Below are 17,487 nucleotides of genomic sequence, written 5' to 3' on the forward strand. Positions count from 1 at the left end.
CAAGTTTCCATTTTCATTGCACTAGCTAGTATTGAAGGAACACAAAGAATTGTATTGTAAAATGTCTCTCTTGATGAGAGAAACCATAATACAAAGCCTTTTGGAGGGGGGACCGGCTCCATGTAAATCTGGTCCTCAATTGTTGTCAATAGATTAATTTCTCTCTTTTTTGAAGTATTGTTCATGCTATCTAACTAGGTGTTATACTTTTTGTTTCTCTCTCCACCCAAGCACTCTTTTATTATCATTAGGAATCTATTCTAATGAAATGCTCACTATGTTCATGCTATTTTCCGCTACACACAAGTTACTAGGCCATTAAATGTTACATTGGTGTCAGAGCACAAGCTTTCTCTTTTCTTGCTCAAGAAGGGAGGTCCTCAAGATAGCTATAAATGGTTGGTACTAATAATTGCATTTGAGTAAGTAGAATAGGGATTTTTTAGCCTTGCAATGCGCCTGCCTTCGTGCAGATAACGGGGCATCACCGTCGAGAGCTATGGTCTTAATAGTGGAGTACTACGGGGTTTGCCTACGACTTAACCCCACTATTGAGCTATTAGAAGCTTGATAAGAGCCGGTGTTGTTTTGGTGTTGAACGACCCTCTCTTCTATTCCTTGCAATGGTATTCAAGCCACGGGTACAATAGCTTGAGTGCTTTTTCTAAAGGGGTAAAGAGGAGTAGCAACTAGGGCTTGAAGTGTCAAAGTACACCTAAAAAGTTTACACCTAAAAGTTGTTAGAATGGCTGACAATAGTAAAGAGAGTGAACTTAATGTTGATAACTTTGATTTTTCTAATGAGCAGGCTACTAATGATGCCCCTATGCTTGTTAACTACCTTGTTTCTAGGCTTCAACAAGCCATGGGCAATCTATCCCTCCAAAGTGAAGTGCAACGGAAGCTTCGTGCTCATGGGATTCTCCAAGCTCCCCACCATGACGAGAGAGCACCTAGGAAGCCTCCTTGTGAGACTTCCAAAAGAGGCCTCTCTCCGATTCGGGAAGAAGAAGGGGATCCATACGAAGGGCTCATAAATTTGCTTCTTGATGACGCATCTCCTTCTCAAAGGAGAACTCAAGAGCCTCCACCAAAGGAATGAGAAAGAAGTGAGTCTCCTACCACCTCAGCGGAGATGGCTCCACGAAGACGGCGGGCTAAACGCTCTCCATCACCTCCAAAATGGAGAAGACCATCGCACACTTCTCCACACCATAATTCAAAGAGGGATGACAAAAAGCAAGAGAAGAAAAAGGCAAGAAAGAGGACACCCTCTTCTCCATCTTCTTCATCCTCTTCCTCTTATGAAAGTGATGGTGCAGACAAGGAAGATCAAGGCAAGAAAAAGGCAAGAAAGAGGTCACCCTCTTCTCCATCTTCTGAAGAAAGTGATGGTGCAACTTTTGAACCATAAAAAAGAAGAGGCCATAGGAAATCCTATGCCGCGTGGAAGAGGTCGTCCAAGCTCAAGAAGTTTAAAGATGGAGGAAATAGCATCTCTTTCCTTACCTACGATGGCACCTTTGGTGCTACAGACAGAGTCTTGGCCTTTATCCAACAGTTCGATGCGGCGTTTGGAGATGAGGGCTTCACGGAATCCTCTAAGCTACACCATGTAGCTATGCACTTTCAAAAGTCCGCCAGACAATGGTGGTCTAGCCTACAAGCCAACGGTGAAGCTCCATGAACATGGAAAGCTTTAAGAGCTTCCATTATGAAGCAGTTTTTGGCCACCGATGTCAAAGACAAAGTACTCACCGAATGGTGAAGCCTGAAGCTCTCTCCCTACGAATCCATTCACAAATATGTAGACAAGTTTTGGGACCTACAACTCAAAGACACTGTCTTCAAAAAGTTGGATTTTGGAGAGCAAAAGCAACAATTTTGTGCGGCCTTAACTGAAGAAATGGCGGAGCATGTCAACTCCCAAATGCCACGCACCATATCCGCGGTTATACACCATCCTATGGTGGCTTCTCAAATCAATTTCCAAACAGGGCTAAAAGAAATTTTAAGCCCGCGAAAAACAAGGGTTCCAATGAGCCTAAGGGGAAGGACAATGTCCAAAAGTCTCCTAAGGGAAATTCCAACAAAGCTAAAGAGAAGGGAGTTTACAAAGGCAAAAAGAAATGTGTACCGCGCTTGTCCCCAAAAGAACACCCTCCATGAGCCTCCTAGAGCTACCTTGGTTGAAATCCAAGAGGAGGAAACTCACCACAAGATATCCTCTATGCCATGCTTGGGGAAAGGTAAGAGAACATGATGCTTTTATTCTCTTTGACCCTGGTTCTACTCACAATTTCATATCCGTAGAGTTGGCCACCAAGCTGCTAGGCATACAAGATTACGGGATGGGAGATGTCCTACCCCCGCAGATGGTGCTTTCAAGGGGCAAGAAGCTCCAGTCACTCCCTTAATCGAGAAATTTAGGCTCCATGTCCAAAGCTATGTGGACAAAGAGGACTTCTTTATCTCTCCTCTCAAGCATGAGGATGTAATCCTAGGGGCACCATGGTTTGATTGCATGGCTGCCAATGTTAAATTCCCTAAAAGGAGAATCTACTTTAGGTTCAGGGAAAAAGATATGTACATAGATGCTAAGCAAATGGGTAACACCATACCCATTGTACATACGCAAGCTTTCAATAAGTCAATAAAGAGCTCTATTTCCATGTACATGATTTTTGTTAAAGATTCTCAAAATGAACCTAATGCTTTAGCAAAAGAAAATATAAACAATCACAAGGAATTAGAGCTATCTAATTTTCTCAAGGGGTTTCAAGATGTCTTTATTGACGACATCCCTTGTGAATTACCCCCTAAACGAGGCAATGATGACCATGCAATTGAACTTCTTTTAGGAAGTTCTCCGCATAATAAACCTCCTTATAGAGTTTCTCAAGCTCAACAAGAGGAGATTATGCGGCAAGTGCATGAGTTAGTTGAGAAGGGCATGGCTAGGCCTAGCTCATCTCCATTTTGCTCACATGTGCTATTAGTGCAAAAGAAAGACAACAGATATTGTATGTGTGTCGACTATAGAGCACTAAATAGGATCACTATCAAGAATAGGTTTCCCATTCCACAGATAAAAGACCTATTTGATAAGCTACAAGGGTCCACCTACTTCAGTAGGATTGACCTAAAAAGTGGCTATCATCAAATAAGGATAGTTGATCAAGATATTGTAATGACCGCATTTTGCAGTATGAATATATTGTCGTGCCTTTTGGCTTGACCAATGCACCAGCCACATACAACCGTTTGATGAAGAAGCTATTGAGGCCTCACCAAACCTTTACTGGAGTGTTCTTTGATATATCATCATCTACTCTAATTCATTAAACGAACACAAGCAACATCTCCAGGTAATATCTCAAGTTATAAGAGAGAATAAACTTTATGTTAATCGAAAGAAAAGTGATTTTTTCTTGCAAGAGATTCAGTATTTAGGTCACATTATCTCTTAAGATAGCATCCAAATGGATCCATCAAAGTTAGAGGTAATAAAAGGATGTCCTAAACCAAGGAATCTTCACAAACTAAGAAGCTTTATAGGTATGTGTGCATACTATAGACACTTCATAGAAAAGTTCTCACTAATAGTAGCAGGACCATTACATGACCTAACAAAGAAAAACGTTAGGTATACATGGTCTACCAGGGAGAACAATGCTTTCGGAAAGCTTAAAGAAAAGCTTATCTCTCAAGCTGTGCTTACACTACCGGATCTCTCAAAGCCATTTGAGGTTCAATGTGACGCTTGTGGTGATTGCCTTGGAGCTGTTTTGCTCCAAGAAGGGCAAGCCATAGCTTATGAAAGTCGAAGGCTCGACCCTATTGAGCAAGCTCTAGGCATATATGAAAAGAGCTCCTTGTACTTCTACATGCCTTAGACTCATGAAAGCACTATTTATTGGGGACTCCTTTCATTTTTCGAACAGATCACCAAAGTCTTAAGTACTTCATGACGTAGACCAAGCTCTCCGCTTTTGCAATTTCATTTTCATATTGCTCACATTGCTGGCAAGCATAATCAAGTAGCCAATACACTCTCAAGACGGGCGAGAGTGAATGCGGTTTCCATAACAACTCACAATGATCTATCGTCTACTGTAGATGAGTATGCTATTGATCCCAATGTGATTTCAGCCCTTGCATTAGGGAAGAAAGAGGAACCATTTACTTTACAAGATGGTTATCTTCTCTATGGGAATAGACTATGTGTTACTAACTCACTACGTGAGAAAGTAATGTATGAATCTCATGCTCCTCCTGTTATGCAAGGCATAGAGGGATTCAATCTACTCTAACGTGGATTGAAACATATTTCTATTGGCCTACCATGAAAGCAAACATACAAGAGTATGTTTCTAAATGTGTGATATGCCAAAAGACAAAGTTTGATAGAGGGAAGCAACCTGGATTGGTTCAACCTTTGCCAATCCCTAATTCACCATGGGAGAGCATATCCATGGATTTTATCTTTGGATTGCCTAAGTCTATCCATGGGAATACGGGAATATGGACGATAGTAGACAAGTTCAGTAAACAAGCTCATTTTATACCTGTCAAAAAGACTATCAAAGCCCATCAAATGGCAACCCTCTTCATTTCACAAATCTTCAAGTACCATGGCTTGCCAATGTCCATAGTGTCGGATAGAGATCCTAGAATGACCAGTAATTTCTAGAAGGGTCTCTTTGAGAATTTAGGAACAAGGCTAAACTTCTCCTCTGCCTATCACCCACAAACGGATGGCCAAAGTGAAATAGCTAACCTAACAATTCTTGATCTACTAAAAGCCTATGTAACGGAAGTAGATCAAAGATCCCAATGGGAGAGGTATTTACCCTTGGTGTAGTATGCTTACAATAACATCGTACATACTTCCACGGGAAAAGCACCTTTTGAGGTAATTGAGGGAAGATCAAAAAGTCCCCTGCTACTTAAGGTACACGGGAAGATCTTCGCTGTAGATGATTATAGCCGAGACCTACAAGAATCTTTCCAAAAGATTAAGGATGCTATCTCTATCTCATAGCAAAGGAAAAAGGCTGCTGCTGACAAGCACACAAGAGCCAAAGCCTTTAAAGAATTGGGTCTGACTCAAATTTTCCAAGGCTCGATTGAGGCACACGACGGGCAAGAATCCTCTGGGACACCATAAGTACTATGCTAAGTTAGCAAAAAGGTACTATGGTCCCTTCAAGATTCTTAGGCCAATCAATGAGATGGCCTATCAACTCAAGTTGCCCAGCCATTGGCTCATACACAATGCTTTCCATGTGAGCCTACTAAAGCCTTACAAAGGAGAGCCACCTCAAGAGCCAACTATTGAAGACCCACCGGAGATCGAGGACCAAGAAGAGGTGTTGCAGCCCGAGTCCATTCTCTGACATGAAGACAAGGTATTAAGAGGCGGTAAGACTATCCGATGATATCTTATTAAGTTTAAGAATTATCCTTTTGAAGATGCTAGATGGATGCAAGGCATACAATTAAAGGATAACCTAAACCTTGTCAATGCTTACAATCCTTCCCTAGAGTAAGCAAATGTACAAATGTTAAAAATGAACAAAGATTTTGTCTTATAAGACTCCCTTTTTCTTTATTGTGCACAAAAATGAAGTAGTATGCATGCTTAGATCAAGTTTGCGGAGACGACATCTCCCAAACACCAAGTAGAGCTTGTCACTCTACTATGGAAGGTTGATAGGACTAATGTGCAGACATGCTTGCGGCAGCTTAGGCTCTCAAGCGCCAAATGGACTAGTCATCCATTGTGGAATGATGTCATAGGGTAACATAGGGATCCTCTACCCACTAGGAAAAGGACTAATGAATATGTTTTATCTTCTCTATCCCATAGTCGAGGACGACTATGATTTCAAGAGAGAGGTAATGTCATAATAACTAATATCTAATTCTCCTAAATGATTTTATCATGTAAAACTGATCATTTAATATGGGGAAGTGCTAGGGGAGAAAAAGTTAGAATATTGGTTAAGCTGGAAGACCGGCCACAATAGGGATCCAAAGGAGGGAAAATAGGGATCCAAAGGGGGGGGCATCTGCAAAAGAGCAAGGTGCAACAATGGGCTTAAAAGACCCTAAGGTTCAGCCCATTAAGACTTCCAAAATGCTAAGGTTCAAAAATTCAAAGGTTGTGTCCAAAGGTCATCACTAGGGAAATTGGATGCTTTGTGTGTGTACCAAAAAAGTCTTCATGCATCCCTACATAGGAGGGGGCGAGCCCTAGAAGTAGGAGATGAGAGAGAAACACACACACACACACACACATTCACAAGCTCCTTTACACAAAGGGAAAGAGGAAGTGGGAGATTCAATTTTCATTTTGCATGTTTCTCTACTAACAGGGTTAATTATCCTAGCCTCCTCATCAGTGCTAATATCAGAGTCCTCTTCAAAGGATGCCATCAAGTTTGGAAAGATTTGGGGTAGAAATACATCCATCTCATCTAACTCCTTTTCTTCATATCCTACGCATGCATCATCCTGAAACACAATCTAGTCTATGTCTTCTGGTAATATATTGCGTACCTCTTGTCCAAGCTGTTGCCTTTCTGTCCAAGTCTGGATCTGTGCATTTTTCCCCAACAAAGATTAGGATTGAAGCCGTCAGCTAAATCTTCATCTAAAAATGGAGACATATGGGCTGGGAATTGAGCAACAGACTCAATAATTGCATCCTTCTGGAGTGCGCAAAACATTCTAGGGAATGTTTTATCTTGGCTAGTTCCTCCAAAAGTAATGTGACAGATTGTTGTGGCATCTTTGATTCAGGAATAAAGATCTGTTTTGCTAGAGGAATTGGAAAACTGAAAGCTGCCAATTTAGATAATACTTGATATTGTAGGACATCCAATTCTTTGATAGCATTAGTATGCCAATTTGATGCAGCTTTGATTGGTTGCAGTCAAGAATTCGGAGAAGGAAGGATATAAGATTGACTGATAGACATATCCTTATCATTGATGGCTTCCTTAGTGAGACATTTGATTTCATTAATAGTAAAATTAGTTGCTATTATCCGATTACAGAGTTTGCATCTGAAGAGACCTTCAAAATTCTTATAGGTCTAGGGATGTATACAGGACGAGATTGACTCGAAGAGACTGCAGAGCTGGTTGATGCAGTGCTATACTGTGGGGGTGCCAGAACAAAAGCAAGCTCCTTTTTGGATTTTGATCTTCCCAAAATTTTGTATTGATCAGTTGAGCCCAATCTTTCTATCTTCATAGGCTCAGGGTGTTGTACTTCATTCATAAAAGTTTTAACTATATTCAATTTCCATTCTTCAAGAAACTGAACTTCCGTCCATTCCACCATCTCAGGTAGAGTCCCCATGCTTGTATCATCAATACAGATGAAACAGACCTCTCCAGCAAGTGGTAAAGACAGAATGAATAGATGCAAACACAACAGAACAACCTTTAGACCTCTCCAGTAGGTGGTAAAGACAGAATGAATAGATGCAAACACAACAGAACAACCTTTAGAAGTGGAATGAATTCATAGCATAGATTGCTCAAAGTTACAGGGTAAGAGCTAGAGATAACTTGTGGGAGAGCTTTAAGGATACAAGAGATAGAAGGCTTCTAATCTTCCCCTTCTACGAACGTTTTTCTTTCTTATATACAAGAAAAGGGATAGGCATCTTTCGACGCGTGGAAAAAAGGGTACCGATCTTATGTGCGGTAGGTGGAATACAATTGTTATCTGGAGACACATAGTGGACTGTACAGTAAAAGGTGGTACCGATATTTTGCGGTAGGTGGAATACAATTCTTATCTAGAGACACATAGTGGATTGTACAGTAAAAGGTGCTTTATAGTGGGCTGTACAATAAAAGGTGCTTTATAGTGGGTTGTACAGTAAAAGGTGCTTTATTTATTTCTCCCTTTTTTTGATGCGAGAGAGTAAATCAACAATATTGTTTTTGTGGCCTGGCACATGTTCGTAGGAGATGTTGAAGTGACTAATCTTTTATGACCATCGAAAAATACGCGTATTTCCCACTTTGCCAGCATTCTTTTCCTCCAAGAATTTACCAAAATGCTTGAGGTCACTTCGAAGTGTGAAAGGTGCTCCCATTAAAAACAAGCGAAAGGCCAACACAGAGTTAACTCCTGCTAGTAGCTCTCTCTGAATAGAGTGATATTTTACTTTGGGGTCTTTAAAGCGTCTCGATGCCCATCGGCAGATGATAGGACCATTTTCAGTATCTTCACGCAGTATTCCTCCCGAGGCTTCCTTGGAGGCATCGGAGTATACTACCAATGGTTTATCATATCGAATTTGCAAGGGTGGGAAGTGACAGCAAACCTGCTTTATCTATTGGACTGTTTTTGTGATGAAGAAGCAGTAAAGATTGGAGTTACACATTTTCCACATTTTTCCAAAATGGTCATGTATTGTAAATTCCCGATTTATTTCAAGCCATTGTAATATTTTAATGCGTTACGGCCTCAATGGGAGTTCCAAGCTGTAAAGAATAGGTCAGTTAGTGTACATAGGTGGCATATTTAGTAAGTGGTGGAGCCCTAAAGGCCTTGGGCACCTCGACATTGCATATTTTTACCCGAGGTATATAAGGCAGTGTGTAAAAGAAATTAGGGTCTCAAGCTCATTTGTTGAGAGCACTCTTTGGTGAGAGCTCTTGAGGTGTGTGGCTATGGAGTCCTTGAGCTTCTCCTTGCTCATGTGACTTGGTTAACACTAATCAATGCTTAATTCTCTTTCACTATGCCTCTCTCATACTTCTTATGATTGCTATTGATGCTTAGATTAGCTATATCTTAACTAATTAGTGGTTAATCCCGCTCTAATCTTCTGTAATTGTCCTTTTTTGCTTGTGTGTACATGTAGGTTTGATTGAAATGTGGTGCTCGATAGATCTATGTGTGTGTGTGGTCATGATTAGTGTGTTGCATGATAGGATTAGTGTTGTGTGCGTCTTGGAATCGTTAGTGTGTGTGATTGGGTTGATTAGAGGTGAAGAGAAGTGGATGTGGAGATTTCTCATCATTGTGGCTTAGCTCCTCCATAGGCCAAGGAGCTCACAGCATAGAGTCCCCATTTGTGTTGCCATGATTAGTTCACTAATCGTGTGAGTGTTTCCATGCCCTAGTCGAGTAGCTCATCCCTCCGGATTGATAATTATGTTGGTCATTGGAGCTATGCAACGATGGAAGCCCCAAACAATTATTTATTTTTATGCATCTTAATTCTCATTGGACCCCTTTAAAGCATGTCCAATAGGATTCAAGCACATCATGAGGGCCACATGTGGAGGATTTTGACATATGTCTTTTATGCTTCTTAAGTCATTTGGTTTGAATTGAACACTTCAAACACTTAGTCAATTAAGCATGGAAACCATTTATGCCTCTTGAGAGTTTATCTTTGAATTGAACACTTCGAGAACCTTAGTCATTTAAACATGAGAATCACCTCAAGCTTGGGCAAGGTTCCCACAAACACTTTAAGCACTTTAGCAAGCCGACAAGCACCTCATGCTTGGGTAGGATTCACATCTCAAAGTCAGTCCTAGCTTGCTTAAGGTCAAAGGACTTTTTAACACTAACTTTTGGAGGTCTTTAATGAAGCTAACCCTAAGGTCTTTTAAGCTCCATTAGATGCACGTTGCTCTTTGATAGACTACCTTCTTTTGGACCCCTATTGAGATGTAACCATCTCTCCTCTTGGTCCCTTGTTGAGGTAAATCTAGAAGCACTTATTACACATTACTCTTTGGTAGACCGTCTCCTTTTGGACCTCTATAGAGATGCAACCATTTCTCCTTTTGGTCCCCTGTTGAGATAGGTCTAGAAGCACATATCTATATCTTAACTCTTGTTCCCCTTTTATCTTCCCATATTAATTGATCGATTTAATATGAGAAAATCATTTGGTAAAGTTAGATATTATATTTTATGACATGGAAGGTAAGGAGCTCAAGTTTATCACCCAAGCACAGAGGGCTAGAGAGTGCTCTAAGCACCACACATGACATGCATCATATGATATGATGAGGATAATAACTCAATGCATTTCTATATAGTGGTGGCCTACCTGTCCACACTAGCCTGAGTACCCATAGGCAGTTTGATCCCAGGTACACATTCAAAAATGCATTCTTTGGCTGCATGCTCGTTGTGCACGGTTGAGCTCTACAACCACTAGTAGGCGTGGACCACAAGCACCTTTACATGCTACATGACAAAGCATGACCTAGCAATCAATGTACTCATGGACATTTCATTAACAAACCTGCTTGATTAAGCTTTTTTATCAACATCGTTATCATCTTTGTTGGTAGGCTTTAGAGATTCTTCATTTTCTTAGCCAACAATTCTCCATCCCCATTCTCTTAATTTAGCATCTAGACCCTCAAAAAAAGACTAATGGGAGATAAGAACCATTTAACTTTATTGTCTTTGAACTCAAGTTCTAGTATGGTAATCATAGTTTGATTAGTACAATAGCCATAGTCTTATCTCATAAGTCTCCACTCTTCAAGCAGATTTTGTTTCTTGAATAATACAGTAGGAGTGTGAGAGAAAGAGAGTGCATGTAATCATGTGAGATAACTATTTATCTTATGGTTTTTTTAATGCATGTGCAAGGAGAGTAAGTCCCGAGAAAGTTAAATTGGGCTTTCAACAACCGTTTAATCATTTAGTATAGCTAATGATATGCATGCACACATGAGGCATGTAGTATACACATGTAGAATATATAAATTGTTGTTTTTATGTGTTGCTGAGTGCAGGTTCATGTTAATACTCTACCTCGTATATTACCTCAAAGTCCTATTTATTGCGTCAACAAAACTCCCTTTCTTCTCTCCCTCTCTCTCATATCTGGAATGATGTTGCTTCCTAAGCACAACAACAAGATTGAGTAAGGTCGGAGAGATAATTATTGACATTTTGTTTTGTATACATATGTATGGGAATTAGCCAATTTAGACTTGCAATTGCTATTTTAATAATTTAATACTAGCTATACCACAACATAAGATGTTTAACTATTTAGTACTAGCTATATCACTGCATAAGATGTATACTTATTTTGTGTGTGTGTGTTAAATAGGTTAATGGCTATGGTTGCTTGTTGTTGTTGTGTGGACTATGTATACGAGATAGAGACGAGATATTGCTTGCTTCAAGAGCCTAATTACTAGGTGCATGAAGTCTATCTTTCTCTCTTCTTCTTCTTCTCACTTTGTGTGTGTGTTCATCTTTTAATCAAAACACATCCTTATTTAATTTGAAATCACTTACATCAATTCCACACATACATGTACAAACGGGAAACTAACGCTGCTCTCATAACGACATCGGACTCATAAACTATCTTTATGTCTACTTGAGTGGATATATCATAAAATGCCTATCTTGAGAACTATCTTGCCACTTTTTAAAGTTATATATTTTACAAAGATGAGCTCTATCTTTATGGCATGCTTAGTCTTGAAGCCCTTGGCTCTTTAAACAACACACAACTCACATTCACTTTTGCATACAAGCAAAATTTTTTCCCCTTATATAGCCCTTAACAACAATGAGCATCATAACCATCAATAATCCTCTACCATGGCATCCCACAACAACACTTTCATATTTATTGACCTTATTGGAAACCTCATAAAAAAATCCGGTTTTCTTGGCCATACAAGTTTCCACTCTGAACATGAATCAAATATTTATTGATAATTTTGCATCCTTTAGGAAATTATGTTGATGTTTTGACATCCAAATATATGTAACCTTCTTTGAAAATTAAGATGTTGCATCAACTAGAACCTAAATTTTCTTTGCACTCATTGCCATAGCCCACCTCCTTACAAAGGATAGCTCTCCTTTGAAGTCCTCTCATCTCTGTTGAGTATGAGGTATGGAGCTCAAGACTTGTTGGATAGGTCAACATCATCTACACTGACAGCCAGAGCGCATTGGCAATTGCGAGGAACCTTGTTTTTCATTCTCGCATAAGGCACATTGAGGTGCATTATCACTATGTCAGAGAGAGACTCTCAGTAGGAGGGATCAGCTTGGCTCATGTGTCGACACAGGACAACCTTGCAGGTATGTTCACGAAGGCAATGCCTCATGAGAAGTTCGAAGCTTTCCGCAAAGCTTTGGGCTTGCTTCCATGTATGGATTGATCATGCACTCAGGGCATGGCACTTCCCTATACACTATGTGCCAACTCCTGTCCACCGCATCACTCTTAGAGGGAAGTTGTTACCATACACATGTGGTAGTGATGTGTGTGAACACACTTAGGACCGTTGAAGCAATATACTCTCTCTTATGTGTCTTTAGCTTCTTCATCTTCTCCAAGCTATGCGTTTTCCCCTGCAAACCTATTTCCAAAAAACTTCTCAATCTCGTATCAATATAGTGTAATGGCAAACTCCAATGATCTCACAAAAAATAAATCTTATTGCTCAATGATTTTAGCTTTGATGACAAGACATTAGTTTTATGTGTATACTTTGATAGGCCTAATATCGACCTTTCTAAATCTAAATGGAAGCCTCAACATGTACAAATGACCAAATGTTTCAATTTAAACACACAAGGCACGAGACCCATGCAAATAAACTAGTGTGAATTTCCCATAGTTGCAATGATATTAAAAGTCCCTTTATAGAGTCTTTCAAGGCTTACACAACGCTCATTGGCTTGGTGCCTAATGTACTTAAGCAACACGCATCGACTTAGTGTCTAATGTGCACACTCTTCGTGGCTTGGGAGAAGAGATCACAACAACATGTTGCACCAAAAAGTTACAAAGTACTAAGTTTAGGGTAATGTTTTGATTCAATTATTGATTGATTTAATTTGAAGGAATGAAAATAACAACAATTTCAATGAAAAGAATATTGATCTAATTTCCAAGGGAAAATTACCAAAATACCCTTCAAATTTCAATAATATTTTAACTTTTATTCATTTTTGACAAGTGAGATCCATTTTTGTGTGCTTAGCATGTCATTTGTCACAAATTATCTGGCAAAAAAAGGCAATTATGTCTAAAAATAATGAAGCAATTCATCTCCAAAGCCTACATAACCAACTCAAATTCTAGTTTTAGCATCTTGTATTGACAGACAATTAGTCTTCTTATGGAAAGCTACAATTTTTTTTATCTTTAGAGATATTTAATCTCATAACTAGGGGTATTTTGGGAATTTAGGAAAATTTGAAGGGCATTTTGGGAATTTATGACAAGATTTTGGGAAATTTTGAAATTTGAGGGGTATTTTGGGAATTACCCCTCAATTTTTTTTTTCAAAATACCCCCATATTTTGTCAGAACTTGCCCTTCAAATTATAAAAAATTCCCAAAATATCCCCGGTTGTAAGATTAAACATCTTCAAAGAAATTTTTTTTGGGAGCTTTTCATAAGAAGATTGATTGTCGATCATTGTAAGAGGCTAAAACCAGAATTTAAGCTTGTTATGTAAGCTTTAGAGATGAATTGCTTCATTATTTTTAGACATAATTGCCCTTTTCTGTCAACTAATTCATGAGAAATTATGTGTTAAGCAGTCAAAAACAAAAACTCTACAGCAATCACCCAAAATGGAGAAAGGGTATTTTAGGAATTTTAGGGGTATTTTGGGAATCTCCACAAATTACAGGGGTATTTTGGTAATTTGCCCTTTAAGTTTTGGACGTAGCAGGGATTCAAACGGCCTTGACGTCCTAACAGGCCAAGCACGACGATCATCACTAGTCACTAGTGGGCTTAAAGGACTCGCAGAAGCTACAGAAGGCAGTCAAGAGGAATTGTGACAAATGCCGTCCTTCCCGAACAACAACAGCCCACACTGCACTATGTCCTACCATTCGAAGGGTAGCAGTAGCAGGAAGCGGCCTGCCAGGCAAGATATTCAGGAGCAAAGAAGAGCGCTACCCATTGCATCAGGTACCTTCATCTGCCACTTTTTTTGAGTCTACTCAGAGTGTCCTCTAGGGCTGTGCAAAGAAAAGATCTCATTAGTTCCCTTTTTGCCTTCTTCAGCTGAGAAAAAGTTAGTTGAGGAAGTCTTGAAGAACGATACTCTTGTGGTGATTGGAGAAACTGGCAGCGGCAAAACTACACGTAGGTGCATTTTTATCAATATATACGTTTGAGAAATCACTAGAAGCCATGTGTCTTAAGCACTCAGTAGCTTTCACGTGTGCAGAATTGTACTATAGTCTCTCTGTCCTGAGATGCTGTGGTCTTTGCCCAATAATGAAGGGAACAGGCTCGAAGAGATCCTAGAGTGTATGGGAGTCTCTTGACGCTTGTGATTTATGCCCTAATTACCACATTCTGTGATTAACTAGTTCAAATATGCTTTCAAAGCTTCTTGCGTACTGGGATTTTACTCGAGCTTTCATTGTTGGATAGTTAGATATCTTTCTTTGCTTGATGGAGCCTTATCAAGATGGCGGCATCCATTTCAAGACCTATAGTGGTGACACTTCATGGTTTGAGGTGATTGTTTACCCTGATATGCAAATTTTAGAGTAGGGAAAGATACTGGGCTTTTTGTTTTTGCTCTGGAAGTGGCGATGGTGAGCTCGAAGGACATGCTTGAAGTGGGGAACGACAATCATGGATCTCAACATGGAATAGCAGGTGGGCACCTTAATCTATGCTGGATGCAGGCTCAAAGAGAGTGGTTGAGAGTTTGCCAGGACTCAGCAGCCAATGAGGCCAAACCCAACCAATTGCTGGATATATAAAAAACATGGCTTGGGGCATGATTTTTTCGTAAGTTTGTACAATACGATTCATATAAATGATATTTGGCTTCCTTTTTTCCTTTAGGGCAGTCATGATTAACACTCATTCGTATGATATGCTTTGTATGGTCTATGCTTGATGCTGCTCTAACAGTCAGGGGAGAGCTGCTGCTTCTGCCCTAAGGTGGTTCCCCCTTGTCTCATGTTGGAGTTGTTCATCACTAGAAGGCGGCATCCTTGGTTCCATGTCATGGTTGTAGGCCAGAGTGGCCCTGCATATGCATTTTTGTCCATTCATGACTTTGGTCCATTACCAGTTGTTTGGGACCTTTTTCCTTGTCATTGGAGCCGCTTTTTGTGGACTTTTCTTGTGAGAAATCGCGTCAAATCTGCATTTGTTTTGCAGCCGTTGTGCAGATGCGAGTTTGCACAGGTCTACCCACAGATCTACCCCTCCTCTTCAAAATTGACCCTCTTTTGATGCAAATTCTGTCCAGATTCGTTATTGCTCTAGTGCTTTTCAAAATCCCCTTGCATTTGTAATGATAAGCATTGGATTCATCATCAGGACTGCAAAAGCCACTCCCTAGCAGATGTTTGCATCAACATTTTTCTACCGCGCATTGAAGACTATGGCATTTTTTGGTACACCTAGCTGCCATGGACCAATAAAATACTTGAAAACTAAGTGCTTCTTGTGAAATATTGCGATGGAATTTATATATGATTCACCATTCGCATCCACAAATAATAGTGGACATGAACCACTCATGGGATCTGTCAAAGTTCGACGAAAGGTGTGGTGACGAGAGAGAGAGAGAGAGAGAGAGAGAGAGAGAGAGAGAGAGAGAGAGAGAGAGAGAGAGAGAGAGAGAGAGAGAGAGTTCAGATTCCTGTTTGGTGGTGGCTCGAGTATTGCCCATGAGTAGATTAGGGAGTGGGCCCTGGGGGCTGTTTTGTGGCTGTGCTCGGCTGTATCCGAGGTAGACAATGAACATACTTGTTCTCAGCAATGCTCTCCACGATGTTGCTCACCTCTAGGCTGCCATGAGGCGGGACCCCGTTCCTAGGGTTTTCCGGGGTGAGAGTCTTGAGTGTTTTGCAGTTCTGCTACTAAATACGTGTGTCAGGTCATTTTTAGCGAGTTTACATATTTATTAGCATTTTAGGGCCATTTGTGAGGATCGTGGGTTTTTGGTAGTAGGTAGGGCAAATTTCCTATTTGCCTATATGTACAACATTTTGGCATGTTGTGATCATTGCAGAGCTCCAACGTTTGGACACACTCTCTCTCTAGCGTTTTCTCATTGCTAGCGTTTTGCAGTGTGTGGTCTCATCCTCTCGCGTTTTTGCTCACCATCTCTCTCTCTCTCTCTCTCTCTCTCTCTCTCTCTCTCGTGGCGTTTTTCACCTACATGTAAGGTGCAGCTGAATGAATGTTGTATTTTCTCAAGATTAGTGATCTTTATTGCTCAAGGTTCCTTTTAGTTCTTAGGGAAGGAGAGAGCCTTCCGTCTTGTAGAGTGCTATGATCACGAACAAAGTGAGTGGATATTGTGCATGCAAGTGAATGAGACTGAGAGAAGGAGAGAGAAGAGATAACGACACCCGAGAGGTTGTAAAACCCTCCCCCGAAGGCCCCACTCTCGTCGGCGAGAGCGGTCTACTTTGATTGCACGAAGGTGTACAATGCATATACAATGGACTGATGCAATGGGACTATGCCGATGATGACGACGGTGACTTGATGGCTGAAATCTGAGATCTTCTAACTGCTGAAATTCGGGACTGTTTCGGTGGCTGAAAATGACTGTTTTGGTTGCGTTTTAATGGCTGAAAATGGGGGAACATCTGCAACCATCTTGGGGCTGATCTGCTACTGTTCATCTGCTGAAAATCTGCGTTTGTCAAGGGCTGAAAATCTGCGTTTTTGTCAAGGCTGAAAAACGTTGAGATCTGCAAGTGATGCTGGCATTTTTGCAAGAAAAACGCTGGCTGGTGATGTATCTGCTGAGGTTGGAAAACGTTGGAACTGCTGATGTTGCATAGCGTTAGTGAATGCTGAAAAACGCTAAGGGTTGAGGGTGGTTGGTCGCGGGAAAAACGCCAAGGATGGCCTAGGGTTGGAAACGCTAGGGTGCTGAGAGGGGGGGTACTGCTGAGAAGTTGCCTGTTGAGCGGGAAGCTCTTGCTGCCTCTTCTGCCAGAAAGTGCTAGTTTGGGTTTGCTTATATATTAACTTAGCAAAATTACCCTACCTACTTTTGTTGGAAAGTCACTTAAAAATAATAAGTGAAAATAACCAAAAATAGGAAAATAGGCTAAATGCACTGGAAGATTCCCCTGACTGAATCTGATGAATTCTAAAGGGAATATTGATGATCATGTTGTGTGCAACCGGAGGATATGCATCTACACTCAGTGAGTGGGCATGCACGATCTACGAATAGACTCACAAAAGTGCCAGATCACTGCTAATCTAAACTGACTAGACTGACTAAACCGTGTTGTGGTGTAGCTTGTCCATGGACACATAAGGTTGGGATGTGTCATGTGACATTCCCTCCTTTTCAAAGTGAGGTACTGGTACTGAACTGTATGGCGTCGAGGGAGATCGCCAACAGCATCCGGAATCGCCGGCCCACTCTGATGTGTGGGTCGCGCGGTACTTGAACTTCATAAATGTCTGCAACGCTTGCTTCTTTGGG

General features: G+C 40.6%; 1 protein-coding gene across 3 annotated transcripts in view; it reads left to right on the plus strand.

The window, feature by feature from the left end:
• Positions 1–13,712: 13,712 nt before the first annotated feature.
• The window catches only part of LOC147458629 (pre-mRNA-splicing factor ATP-dependent RNA helicase DEAH10-like), a 46,116-nt gene continuing 42,341 nt past the window's right edge, over positions 13,713–17,487 (plus strand). For all 3 annotated transcript variants that reach the window (XR_015187771.1, XR_015187770.1, XM_086510097.1), the window contains exons 1-2: positions 13,713–13,970; positions 14,067–14,147. Coding sequence is in view for 1 of the 3 variants with exons in the window: in XM_086510097.1 (XP_086366223.1) it covers positions 13,841–13,970; positions 14,067–14,147 (211 nt within the window). In the remaining 2 variants the exon portion in view is untranslated. The remainder of the gene's footprint in view (positions 13,971–14,066; positions 14,148–17,487) is intronic.

This window comes from Adiantum capillus-veneris, chromosome 4 (genome assembly GCF_014529385.1).
Source record: "Adiantum capillus-veneris isolate H3 chromosome 4, ASM1452938v2, whole genome shotgun sequence".
NCBI classification, from domain to species: Eukaryota; Viridiplantae; Streptophyta; class Polypodiopsida; order Polypodiales; family Pteridaceae; genus Adiantum; species Adiantum capillus-veneris.